Raw genomic sequence first — 14,453 nt, 5'->3', positions numbered from 1 at the left:
ATTGCTATTCACAACACACAGAGCGGTGTTGCTACCGGACGCCATCTTGGTTGGCACTTGATGCTGGGTGAAGGCGATTCCCGTCATGCTTTTGCGTGTAATTTAGAATGAGAAACGATCACGTTTTTCACCTTTTGCGTGATAGTTTTTCAATAGAAAACTCATCATAGTAACTATAACACTTTCCATTGTCATTTTTTTAGATCCTTCTGGAGGATGTCCAAGTCTTACTCACGTTGTTCTTCATCTTCTTCTTGTGGACTTTTTTGTTTCACAGCCTACAGTTTTCATCGAAACTTCCTGAAACTTGGCATATATATGTACAAATAACCTGCGCAGACAGTAACCATCTCCGATTTTGAAAATTCCTCCTAGAAAAAAAGTTATGACGTCAAAATATCTCCGCTAATGGAAATCGCCTAAAAAATTATCTCTGAAACTAGGCAAGCTTTTTGAATTCTGTTTGCGGGAATCGAACAGGGCATTAGCAGAGATGAATTACTGCACATATGATACATCACTATGACGTCATATCAACTTTTATGACGTCATTCCTATTTTTTGGTATTTTTTGTTTCACAACCCAGAGTTTTCATCGGATCTTCGTGAAACTTGCCATGTACATGCAGAAAGCCCACGCACAGGCAGTAACCATCTCCGATTTTGGAAATTCTTCCGAGAAAGAAAGTTGACGTCATAATATCGCCGCTGATGGAAATGGCCTATATCATTATCTCCGAAACTAGGCAAGCTGTTTGCATTTTGTTTATGGGAATCAAGCCGGGCATTAGCACAGATAATTTATCGCAAACCTGATACATCACAATGACGTCATATTCATTTTTATGACGTCATCATTAAGAGGACGAAGATCTTGGCTCATTCGAGCTTGTTTTTTCCAGTTTCCAGTGCCTTCCATAAGAAAGTGTCCTTTTGAGAGAATACCACTGCTCTAAATTGGCCACCTCACGTGGGCCGATATGCTGGTCGATGGAAATGAGAGAGCAAAGGAGAAGAAACAAGCTCAAATGAGCTAAGATCCTCGTCCTCTTAGTGATGATGTCATAGTTATCAGTTATGTATCAGGTGTGCGCTAAATTATCTCTAATGGCCTATTCGATTCCATCTGAAGTATTCAAAAAGCTTGCCTAGTTTCAAAGATAATTGTTTTTGCGATTTCCATTGTGATATGATGTCGTAACTTTTTTCTTGGAAGAATTTCCTCAATCTGAGATGGTTACTGTCTGCATGTGAGCTTTCTGCATGAACATGTTAAGTTTAAAGATGTTCTGATGAAAACTCTTGGTTGTGAAAGAAAACATTTCAGAAAATAGTGATGATGTCATAAAACGAATATGACGTCATTGTGATGTATCAGATTTGCGTCAAATCATCTGTGCAAATGCCCCGTTTGATTCCTGTAAACACAATTCAAAAAGCTTCCCTAGTTTCGGAGATAATGGTATAGGCGATTTCCATCAGCGGCGATATTATGACGTCATAATTTTTTTTGTCTTGGAGGAATTTTCAAAATCGGAGATGGTTACTGTCTGCGCAGGGTATTTTTACATATACATGCCAAGTTTCAGGAAGTTTCGATGAAAACTGGAGGCTGTGAAACAAAAAAGTCCACAAGAAGAAGATGAAGAACAACAACGTGAGTAAGACTTTGAGATCCTCCACGAAGATCTAAAAATGGGACATACTGCAACAATACTCGGCCTTGCTGGACCATACCGGAATGTTTTTGTTTTAAAATGAAACAAAAATAGAATTTTCCACAAAGTGATGTTTTCGGGGACACACCACACACCTGAAAGTTATTTTTGGGACGTACTACTGCGACGGATTTGGAAGCCTTCTGCAGACAAACAGACAGCAGTCCCCGCAGCTCCGTTATCTCGATAAGTATGTGTTTATAGTTAGGGCTCCACCCCCGATGTCTGATGGGAATTACATGTGTGCGCTGCGGGTTTCTTCTATCGTCAGGTTTTTTTTACATCTTGAAGCCGCACAACGCCAACAAATCTTCGTTCTTCGCTCATCGTCTCAGCTCCGACTTCACACCTCGTCCAATCAGGAGGCGAGTGGGAGGGGAAGAAATCCCTCGGACCTGGCAAGAAGAGTGGAGTGGTTCTCAGGACCAGTGTACTGCAGTGATCGTGGCCGATTCCTTTGCGGTGGCTCCTTGTGGTGGCTTGGTCCGCGAACATGGTCTGCGGTCCTTCGCGATGGCTCATCGTGGTGGTGGAGGCCGAGCAGCCAGAGTCGTGGGCCCGTGGATTTCGGAACGTGGGTTCGAGTCCCACCGTGGTGTGACCGCACGAGGCGGGAAGGTACCTGGCCAGTCTCTGGTCCCCCAGCTGAACTATCCTCCTCGGCGGGAGGACCGAATAAAGACCCACGGGGTCCATTTCTTTTGGGTGTATGTGTGTGTGTCCGTGGGCCCCGTCTGTAAGTAGAAACTGTTAAGTGCCTGTGTTCCTTGTAAATTGCATTTCTCATATTCGGATAACTCTGCTCTGTGTCTTCCTCCCTATTGTGAATAAGTGTCTGTTAAATGTTCCAGTTCGTTGTCTGCCGTTTCTACCATTGACTCAGCACGGTGCGTATTGAGAATTCGGGAGGCCGTCTGCCGTAAGTTGTCGTTTGGACCGACGGACTCTGGTAATTCCGCTCGGCTAGAACGACCCGGTTTGACAGAGTCCGTCGAGGGTGTGACCTCCCCGGTAATTTAACGATGTGGGTACTTAGGTATATTGAAATTAGGCAATTAACCCTACCCCACACTGTTGAAATATTGGCGACCACGGTCCGCTAAGGGACACGTGACCTTTCGGACTTATCCGAGAGTCACGACCTAAATTCCGGGGTGTTCGGTGGAGACGACCCTACTGCTCCCCCTGGTGGTCGTTTATCGATGCCGAACCCCGGCCCACAACACTACAACCATATTTTGCTATGGTTGTAGTACGTCTATAGCAAAAAAAAAAAACTACAAAAACTTAATAATATAAATAAATAAATTCCAAAATCCACAAAAACACTTTTAAAGAAATAATAAATTTTTCATTTTCTTCTTTGGCTCTTGTGTTGATAAATTAAAGTGGTGTTGATGTCACACAGGCATGATGGACTGAATGGGCCCCCACCTGTGTCTGATTTCCTTGTGGAGTGACTACATTCCAATAAGCAGAAGATGGACAAGTAGTGCTGTCTAATCTGTCAGCACACTGCCAGGCACAGACTGCGAAACAGATCATGAACTCCTTGTTGCGAAGCTACGAGTCAAAATTGAGAAAGGTGGAAAAAATAACAAAAACTCCGATCAGATATGACCTTGAAAACACATCTAAACAATACGCAACACAGGTTTGAAAAAAACAACTTTTCAGAGCTGGACTTGGTTGACTGAAAGTCAGCTGAATTGTAACAAGAGGTTGAAGACATTTTAAAAGAAGACAAAAACAACACCCAAAAAGCAAGCAGAAAGAATAAGGCTAAATGGCTGTCAGAAGAGGTAAAAAAAATATTGCAGACAGAAGAAAGCGGGTGAAAACCAAAGGCGAATCAAGAGGGGACATCAAAGTGGCCAAATACCAATTCCCAACGACAAGCAAGGAAAGACGAAGATATTTCAAAGAGGCATGCATTAGAGATAGAAAGTGACAACAGAATGGGGAAAAACGACTTTTTAAAAAGATCAGATAAGAGAGATCACACAAAAGTTTAGGTCAAGGATTGGGGTCTCCAAGAGTAAAACAGGAAAAAGATCTGATGGAAGAAACACAGGTGAAAGATAGTATGGAAGGCTCGTATTGAAACTCTACAAATTGTAGAATGGCACTCGGTGGAGTGCATACCCCCACCAGGCTGAACAGTTTATGTTTTGTATCCGAAAAAATTAAAATCTCATATCTGGATCCGTATCTTCACCAAAATCGAATCAGTTTGTCCTTGTCACACCCCCAACCTGTCCACCAAGTTATGTCCGAATCCACCCATTACTTTGTGATATTCTGCTCACAGACAGACAGACAGACAAGCAGGGGTGAAAACAACCGCTGTTCACCTTTGGTGACAGAGGCAACAAGATAGGAATATAATGGCAACCTTCGAAGAAGGAGAATATGAGCAAGAACCAATCGTGATAGAATGTGAGGGATGTCGAGCCTTGGAAGAGCTGGTAAATGGAAATGCACCAGGTGCCAACAAAAATTCCGATTCGAACTCTTGAAAAGGTAGTTGGGAATGAGGCAATCAAAATTTTAACAGATATCTGTACACAGATCAACAACTATGTCAGCAAGCTTCACAATCCTGCTAATATCCTCCACTAATATCCACTGCTTCGAGATGCCTGCAGAATCAAACTATAATATTGTTACGGCTCTGCCTTCTCGGGAGAAAGAGAGACTCATAGTATAACTCGCTATTTCGTAGTGTTGTGTGTAGTTAAGTCTCCTGTGTTCATGTAAGCAGATATGCGTTGCCTGTGTTTTGATTAACACATAGGTATCAAATACGTTATTTTCTGACTTCTACACTCATTTATAGCCATTTCTCACACCTCACAGCGCAAACACACTTTCCCGCCTTTTTCTCTGCGAAAACCTCAGCACAGGACGCTTTGCCCTCTCTTCCAAAAACCCATAACAAATCTCTCCAAACCGGCTTAGTACATTTCCTCTCCAGAAGTCAGCACCAAATGGCACATCGATCATCATTAAGGGTGACAGTGTGCCAAAACATTTCCCAGCAGTGTTCTCTGCCCAGATCCACAGAGAGCCAATCCCAAATTGCCACTGGGAATGGGATGGCGAATGTGCCAATCAAGAGCAGAGAAGAGGGTTCCCCCTGAGCCGAGATTCCACCAATGAGAGGAATGAGGGCCGCGAGGGTAGATGGTGGGCCGGAAATAAAAGGGGGAGCACAGGAGTCTGTGAGAGTCGGCTGTCCGGTCTGTTTGAGTCGAGAGAGAGTTGCAAAGAGACTTTGAGCATTGTGGGAATCTGGCTTCATCCCTTTTGCTTCTGTTCCCTTGTGTTTTTTTACTTTCACCTTAAGCCTTTCACTTTAATTTCCTCTTACACCTTTCATCTTCTGCTTTTGCACACCTTCGTCTTGTGCTGTGTTCGCTGCATTAAAGTGATCTGGCTTCGTTGCTGGACCCCTTCACCTCGTTAAAGCCGAGCGGTCCCATCAAAACCCATGTCGAGTTCATTCCACAAACACTACATCAACCAGGCATGCAGAGAAGCATGGCATGTTGGCAGTACGGACAGATGGACCAGAGTGGAGCATGGGGGGTCTGGACCAACGGAATATTTGTGCCAGAACTATCAAGTGGCGTTCACTCAACCGAATTAGTGCAACGTGTAGAGAACCTCGACTCATCCCCATCTTCTTCTTTATCTCTATCTCCATCTTACCAATCTCTCCCTTCCATGTCGGATGCATGATTGTTGCCAATGTTAGTGTTAAAGTGATAAATGACTGTATAAGACATCCGATGGTGTGAATGTTCGCTTGGGGGATAAGTGGGAATGTAATAAATTGACTCCTTTTTGTAAATAAGTTTCTGCAACACATTTTACAAATAATTTGTGTCCTGACTTATCTTGTCTGTTTTGATTGTGGCATAAGGCAACTGAGGAGTTGATTGCCCAGATTTAGATTGGCTTGAAGACCACAGGAAGCAGCACATAACATTGGTTAGCTCGGCCAATTATCATCCGCAGCCGCGGTACGATACTCTATCTATGGCGATCATCTCACTGATAACGGTAATGCAACGCTGAGCATTGGGAGCCATCCAAAGATGAGCGGCATGGATGGTGTTCGTGATCTTTGAAGATGCACCGATCTCTTTGGAGGTATCTAGAGGTGATGTAGATCACAATAGGTATCCTGTTTATGCTGTCACTACCTTTGCAGCGAAACAATTCCATGTCTTCACCACTCCCTGAGTGAAAGACCCCTGTCTTACTACTTATTTTCTCCAAATTACGTCCTTCTCCATCTGTCTATCGGCAAGGGATTTTCTTTTTTGTATAAACTAGAAACACAGACTCCCTTCAGGTGCAGCCTGGGAAGGGGGAAGAGTGGATAGTGAGGGAGGTGGGGCAAATGTATTTTGTGTCATGGCTAATAATCCCCCATCCGCAGCAGGGGTCAGTAAACTACTTTCTGTATGGCACGTTTACAGGTGAAAATCGTAAGTCATCTTCCTCCCCCCTTTCTCCTCGCAGAGATGGGGGTGGTGGTTTGTGCCCATGTGACCTGATCCTGGTTACCACCAACATGTATGCAAAATTTGGTGGAGATCGGCCCAGCCCTGTTTTTTTCTATGATTTTCAGACGTACACACACACACACAAATAACTCAGCACATACACACAGAGAATAGCCTGATTGTCCCCCAACCCCTCTGACAAGGTTGGAGACAGGTACATTAAAATGAGCTCCGGCGGACCGACTGATCATCTGTCCATGTACTTTTGTGTACATGATATTTTAAAATAAACAAAAACGTTGAACACTGAGCTTTCATATTGCAGATATATATTCCTCGTGACATTATCTCAACCTGTTTGGATCATGCCTATGATTGGCTGGATTATGTTGTCATGGAAACCATCTTGGTAACTTGGATTCTGCATGCGATACCACCCAACTACCACCCAAAAGGTGGGAGACCAAAAGAGTATCAGCTCCGTGTTGGTCTTAGACCCTCAAGCCCTCTTTATATCCAGCAAGATAAATGCAGCCAACCCTCCTCTTCTCATCTCCAGTAGGCGTCTATTAATATGCTCAGTGGCATCATCTCCAGCAATCTCTTCTGGCAGCCTCACATCCTCAATATCCTCTACGTTGGTCTTGCAGAGGTATGTCCCAATAACGTCCTCACCTATTTGCCCCAATTCTGAAATCCTGGAATGCAGGAGAGAGTGAGAGTGAGTGAATGAATCTTTCTTTTGCTTTGAACGTTTTTAAACTTCACAAAGATTTTATTAATATTCACAAAAGTCAATAAAACCATTTGCAGCCTTGCTTGCTCCCAACCCTACCTTTTCCCATGTGTTTTTAAAGATTTTTTTTTTCAATCCCACAAAAAAGCCAAAAGTAGATTTCAGATGAATGTATAACTGATTATGGATAAGCTCGAGTTGTTATAACGTGGTTATGAGACATTAAGATTGAACGACTCAGGTTGATGATCTAACGGATATTGATAAATGTTAATTTAAATCATAGTTTATTTTCACGATTGAGAAATTTAATAGTGGTAGATTTGCACGTTTTGAATAATCAGTTTATCAGTGAAAAGGCGAGAGAAGAAAAAGGACACAAGGTGTGCAATATGCACCTGCACAGCAACTCTATATTCACACAGGTGAGTGTTACACATGGGAGTGGTTAGTTTAGAGTGCAGCATTGTTTTCCTGGGCCAAATAACATTTCCTAAATATTTCCCCTGTTTAATCCCATGGATGGCTTAACATTGACTGAACCTTCCAATATAATATCTGTAAAAACATCTTCAACTAATTGTGAAGCTCAGACTGCATATTAAAGAAAACAGTTTCAATGTCATAATCGATCATAGATGGAATGAAGCAATTATTTTATATCCAATACAACTACAAATACCGTATATGTGGCTGCAGTCATTAAGGACAGAACAACAGATCATGTGGTAGTTTTTATTTCTACCCCAGTTATGCCCAGTAGGGGGCCAGGCTCGACCTCAATGAGATCACCCGATCCAAGACATGAATATTATACACATCAGTCGGATCTGTTCGGAACCATTCTTGCTGCTGAAGCTGCAGGTCCTCGGCAAGGAATAAGCTGGCTTTCCTTTGTTATCCCCATGAAGGTTCAGATCAGGAATTGAGAATTTAGCTAGGGAACTGGCACACAATGGCATACCCCATTTGAGATATACGGTGTGTTCTTCAAGTGAGTGCTCATGTACATGACAGCCACTAAACTTCTCTCACTAAAGATGGAATGCCTACTTGATGATGCAAGGCCTAGTCTGTGGAGCACCGGGATGACAATTTGTGGTCGTACCAGATTCTGTCAACAATCGAACATAGACAAGATGATCAAAAGTAAATACACTCACGATTCAATGGGTTGTCAGTACACTAATATAATCTACTCCACATATCATGATTGCAATGGGAATAGGAACACATGCGGAGAGGAAACATTGGTGTGGAAGTTGCAGATAGATGATACGAGGGGCATTCAAAAAGTTTCTACAAATGAGATACCACATTTAACGACAACACAAAAAGGCAAATTGAGCTGCATCTTGTAAATATTTTCAAGTGTTTGTGTGTTTGGTTGTGCGTTTAAACGTGATAGTTTCACCGCTGAACCACAGTGCCTAAAGGCCCCAAATATTGGGTGTAGGTACTTCAGAACCTGGCCAAAGATGTAAGCTACTGCACGTTAGCCTTGACATCCGTTTTGAGGCCACCAAAAGCCACAATAAAGTGTATATTGGAATATAGGGTCAGGCAGTGCTGCCGCTGGCCCGCAGGCAAAAGGTAACCACCATGAGGCCAATAACTCCATCGCGTTTCAATGTGCAACACATCCCTGAAACCACCGCCAAGAAAAGCTCACCCAGCTGGGCAAGGCCGGGTATTCTCCATCCACCACCACCCCCCCCCCCCGCTCCCTGCCTCCCAGGCAGTGCGGGGGAAGTCCCGCTAGTATGTATATATATATATATATATAAAATTTCTCACCAATTATATCTCCTTGTCATATTAAAAAATAATTATAAAACCTTTGAGCATCTTGCACTGTTGTGAGCATGTCATTTGTACCATCTGTACCTTTTTTATGAACACCACAGAGGAAGGGTCGAGCCCAAAACCAAGGGGGGCTCCCTGGGTGAAACAGCGAAGAAAGAAGATTGAAAGATGCAATAAATAAATGAGATGTAGACAATTGATTCATGACTTGAATTATTGCAAGTTAATACAAGTTGGGAACACTGCTGGGGAGGCTGTTTCAACGAAAGACAGTGTAGGAGGAAAATGAGTAGTGATGGTGATTGGTACGGATGGAAGGGAGGGATTATGCAGGAAGGGTGACGGATGTAATGAACTAGATGGGTGTTACAAACAGAGTGAAGAGGAGGAGGGAATGTAACAGAGAGTTTGACAGAGCACTGACTGTCATAGTAATGGGAGAAGAGGCGCAGGGAAGAGACTGCTCGATGGTGGGCAAAAGATTGGAGGTGACTCGACAAAGTCGGATCTGTAATTAGTTGGACAGCCTTGATTTGGATGTGATCCAGAATATTGATGACTGAAGGAGGAGCACCACCCAGACATATGAGCAGTATTTCATCATTGGTCTGACTTGAGATTTGTACAGGGTGAGAAGCTGATGGGGGTGAAAGTACTTGCAGGCTCTGAAGAGGAGAGCAAGTTTCTTGAAGGCATATTTGGAGATATTGAGGATGTGAGATTGCCAGGAGAGATTTCTGGAGATGATGACACCGAGCATAATTAATAGAGGACTACTGGAATTGAAAGTTGGAGATGTGAAGAGTAGGGGTAGCTGTGTTTATCTTGCTGGATATAAGGAAGGTTTGAGTCTTGAACTGGTTGAAGGAGACAAGGTTGTTGGAGCCCTGTTGGAGGATGAGGTTGCGATCACGGCTTGAAGGAGGCAAGAGTCGAGAGGTGATCAGCAGCAAGAGACTGATAGGAGGTGTACTGGGATTTATAACTCATGGAGGAGTGGAGGGTGAAGTCATCAACAAAAGAATGGACAGGGTTGTTCGTAGCTATGAGGATGTCAATGATAAAAATAATAAAGAGGGAGGGTGAGATGACAGAACCTTGAGGGGACACTATAATTAATTGTGTGGGGTACAGAGAGGGTACGATCGATGCAGGTTAAGGTTCCAAATGAGGAAGCTGAAAACCCACAAGATGAGTTGAGGCTGAACACTATACATTGGGACCTTTACTCGGAGCACTTTGTGCCAGACTCTGTCAAAGGTTTTGCTGATGTCCAGCGCTACAACTCAATTTTCTATGAAGTGCTCGAGAGTTGAAGACCATTCGTTGGCAATGTAGCCCAAGAGGTCACCAGTGGACCTAGCTTTGCAGAAGCCATATTGGTGGTCATTGAGGAGAAAGCAGGATTTGAGACGGGTTGAAAGATGTTTATTGATGAGAGACTCCATACCTTGATACTATTCTGAACTATGCAATGGAAATAATCTCTGGTACACCAAAGTGAACCCTCTCAATCTACTGTGGCTACCTGTGCTGACAAACACTGCACTCCTGGACATTTGCAATCAAACACGAACGTATGGAGAATATCTCCGGATAGAGGCCAATGTTAACCTGCCCATCAATGAAGAGCTGTTGAACCCTCCAAGACCTTGGCTGAAGTCATAAAAGCCTTTCTGGATTATGAGAATGGGAGCAGCCAACATGACTAGCAAGTTGTGGCACCAGCAATGAAAAAAGGCATTGGTTTCAAATGGCCAGAGAATCTCAGACCCCACCCAGGAGCCCCCAGGCTTTGATCTGCACAGGCGCCAATGGATTGCTCTCAACCGACTGCAAGCTCTACAGGTAAGGACTTTTCACCACATACACAAGTGGAAGTTAACTGAAAGGCCAGATTGTTCTTGTAGTCATCAAGACCAGACAGTGCTAAAGGTAGTGCAACACTGTGCAGAGTACATTTGTGGAGTCCTTTGCAGAAGTACACGAAGCCACTCTGCAATCAAGTGGCTCTCATCAGACGATCAAGTTATAGTGTCTGTCTGATCATACAAAATAAGATGATTAAGAGGGCAAAATCTGAATTGTAGATTTGTAACCAAGATATTTATTCATTTATTCATTCAAAAAGAGTGCATTCTAATCCAAGGAGATTTTTCTCGAAGCTAAGGAAGTAACTACGTCTTAATCATATCTTCTTTTATATGCGATAAATGAAGGAGAAGCAGCAAATTAAATATTTATAATTTGATGTAACATATCGTCCGTTCCATCGCTTTTTTGGAATCAAAATAAAGCACAATGACGTAGGAGCTTTTACAAAGTAAAACAATGAATCTGACAAACAAGCAGTCATTTTTTTTTTCTTAAAATAAAATACTTAAATAAAAGTGCACTTAAATTCTGCAGATTTTCAAAACGTACTCATTGTTCAAAACAAAACACCAAAAAAAAATCAACACTAAGACAAAATAAATAAATAAGTGAAAGTGAAGAATAGAAAGTGCAGGTGTTGATCGTGGCAAACTACAAGCAAACTAACAGGCAAAGTAATGGAAAACAAAATGACAATAAAAATAATTGTGAAAAACATTGCAAAAGTAAAACAGGAACTTGAAACGGAATACGAAAATAAATCCGAATAACACGGATGATGAAAAGCAATTAAGGAAGAGGTGCAAATATAATTGAGGAAGAGGTGTAAAAGTACTTGAGGAGGTGTAAGAGTAATTATGGAAGAGGTGTAAAATTTAAGGAAGGGGCATAAAATTTATAAAGGAAGAGGTGTAAACTTTATAAAGGAAGAGGTGAAAATTTTAAGGAAGTGGTGTAAAATTTATAAAGGAAGGGGTGTAAATATTTATTAAGGAAGAGGTATAAATTTATAAAGGAAGAGGTGTAAAATGTATTGAGGAAGTGGTGTAAAGTAATTAAGGCAGACGTATAAAAATAACTACAGAAGAGGTGTCCTTCATGACCTGTACTTTCTTCGACATTGACTTTGTACGTGTTTTTATCACCTTTCTTGGTCTCAGATTTGATGCATCATGGAGACAGACAGCATCAGCTATGATGGGTTGGGTGGTGAAGGTGGAGATGGAGGGGGAGGGGAGATGTCTGCAGGAGAGACAAAGGAAAGGAATACAGGTTGAAATAACTCAATAGATACAGTATAAAGTCCACATTAAAGTATTGAATTTAAATACTAAACATGATGGTGTAAGTGAGCAATAGAGAAAGTTGCAACAAATTTACAACAAAGGGAATTGCAAGGAACAAAATCAACATATGGTTAAATTAGATGTAAAAAATGTTATGGTTATATACACTTTTTGTGTACGGGAACTACGGCTTGTAAAAGAGCTGCAAACACAAATTACACAATCAAATCTAGACAAATACATGAGACAACACCAGATTTAACTTGAGATAAACACAGCCACTGAGCTTGATGGAAATGATGTCTCTTCCCAGTGCACTGTGGGTACCAGCGCCACCATCTTTTATGATGTCTCATTACTTCTGCCACTAATGGTAGATGGAGGTTGTTTTCACCTCTGTCTATCTGTCTTGAACAAGATTTCTCAAAAACTTGCGGACAGATTCGAACAGAATTTGGCAGGGAGGTTGTGACAAGGACGAAATGATTCGATTTTGGTGAAGATCCGAATCTGGATCTGCAATTTTTAAAGTGATTCTTCACCATTGAGAGATGGGGCCAAAAACAATGTACTAGTATAGCATGATATCTCAGAAATTTGTGGACGGATTCGGACGAAACTCGGTGGAAAGGTTGGGTGTGTCGCAAAGACTAATTGATTCGATTTTAGTGAAGATCTGAATCCGGATCTGGACACGATAATTATTTAATTTTTAAAGTGATTCTTCACCATTGAGAGATGGGGCTCAAAAAACGATATATAGCATGATATTTCAAAAATGTATTGCGCTAGATATGTTTTCATGGATCAGGAATTATGTGGAGGAGGTATGCGCTCTACCGAGTGCCCTTCTAGTTCCAACTGTTCTTCAATCCACTCAATAAATGCGGGGGGGGGGGGTAGGAATTGTATTTCTCATGTTCCCAATTTCTACACATCAAAAAATAGACATGTTCATTTTCATAACAATACTCTTATTAACTTTTAGCTGATAAAATCAATGCATTATCTTGTCCGCCAATGTACACAGACACTAACTAGCGTTTACATTGTATTCCATGCAGTGCAATGCAAATGTGTTGTGGTTTTATTGTTTTTACCTTTACTCCAGTGGAGGCCTTGTGCTTGACATCTTGAGAAATTGGAGGAAAGATTGGAGTGACATGTGACCGTCTGTAGGCAGACAACATTGTGTGGCTCCCACCGCAGTTTCTAGCCGATGGAAGAAGCATTTGGAACTCTTCCACTCCACTCGTCTTCGGCACATCAGTCCTAATGTACAACAAGTAAAATGATAAACGTTGGTATTTAATAGAAATCAAGAACACAAAGGTCACACGACGTTGATTTAAACATCGATGCAGGAAAGTGCTGTGAACCCATTTATGACAACCTTCGGAAAAGAAATGGAAGCTGATACGTGACATCACATCACATGTATTTAGTGGATAAACTTTTTTTTCTGTTCGTTGACTTCATGACAACATTGGGAAAGTTCTGCTCGTTGAAGATCTTCCAGACCGTGGATCGTCTTCAACCTCCTCCCGTCCTCCTTTGAACCTCTTGTGCCATTCAAATGCACATGTACGTGTCATAGTTTCTTCCCCGTTGACTTGCTGCAGCATTGCGAAGGATTCGGAAGGTGTTTTGTCAAACTTGGCAAGAAACTTCAGATTGGTTCTCTGCTCACGACTCATAGCGCGACGACTCAGACTAGAGAACGTGTCAAGCACGACCTCCATCTTTGCCAATTTGTGATGGTGAAAGATCATTTTTTTTTCTTGGTTGGGGAAACAGTTTAAACAACTCTCCCCCACCCACCCCCTGCCCCGACCCCACTACCCCCTTCACCTGATCATCCAATCCTCACCCTCCAACTTCCCCCACTACAAGTGTTTTTTGAATATTTGGGGAGGGGACCTTAAAAATCTCACAATCACCTTTAATACAATCATTTCATGATTACCTTGATTACAAGCATCAGTGGCCTGCATAGCAACCCCAAACAAGAAAAAGAGCAATCAGAGATTGCAGACCCTCGCCAGGACTTCTGTTGTGTGGTTTATTTTGTGTGGTGTTTGTGTACAGTTGTGTTACATAATTAATAAGACACAATTAGAATTGCCACTTTATAACTGCTGGCAGTGATGACCGGGTAACAAGACGTCCTGCTTTGATACAACTCTGCTTTGATTGGACACCTGACCCTGAGCCATGACGTTTTTTTATTATTACCTTCGCCACCGAAGGTGAATGACGTTACGGTTTCACCCATCTCTGTCTGTTTGTTTGTCTGCTTGTTTGTGCGCAGGATATCACAAAAAGTTTTGGACGGATTCAGATGAAACTTGGTGAACAGGTTGTGTGTGTGACAAGGACGAATTTGTTCGATTTTGGTGAAGATCCGGATCTAGATCTGGATACGAGAATTATTTATTTTCTTTAGTGATTCTTCATTGTTGAGAGAAAGGGCCAAAAATGATATTGTGCTATGTAGCATGATATTTCAAAAATG

The 14,453-nt window shown here is 42.1% G+C and overlaps 1 protein-coding gene across 1 annotated transcript in view; it reads right to left on the bottom strand.

Moving 5' to 3' along the window:
- Nucleotides 1–10,602: 10,602 nt before the first annotated feature.
- LOC147008783 (uncharacterized) overlaps nucleotides 10,603–14,453 on the bottom strand; it is a 49,204-nt gene continuing 45,353 nt past the window's right edge. Inside the window, exons 15-16 of the mRNA XM_085863743.1 lie at nucleotides 13,039–13,210; nucleotides 10,603–10,773 (exon numbers count right to left, since the gene is read on the bottom strand). Of these exons, the coding sequence (XP_085719869.1) occupies nucleotides 10,603–10,773; nucleotides 13,039–13,210 (343 nt within the window). The remainder of the gene's footprint in view (nucleotides 10,774–13,038; nucleotides 13,211–14,453) is intronic.

Source organism: Eptatretus burgeri, chromosome 18 (genome assembly GCF_056783735.1).
Source record: "Eptatretus burgeri isolate ZD-2024b chromosome 18, Ebu_testis_v1, whole genome shotgun sequence".
Classification (NCBI taxonomy): domain Eukaryota; kingdom Metazoa; phylum Chordata; class Myxini; order Myxiniformes; family Myxinidae; genus Eptatretus; species Eptatretus burgeri.
This window is presented reverse-complemented; position numbering and strand designations above follow the sequence as displayed.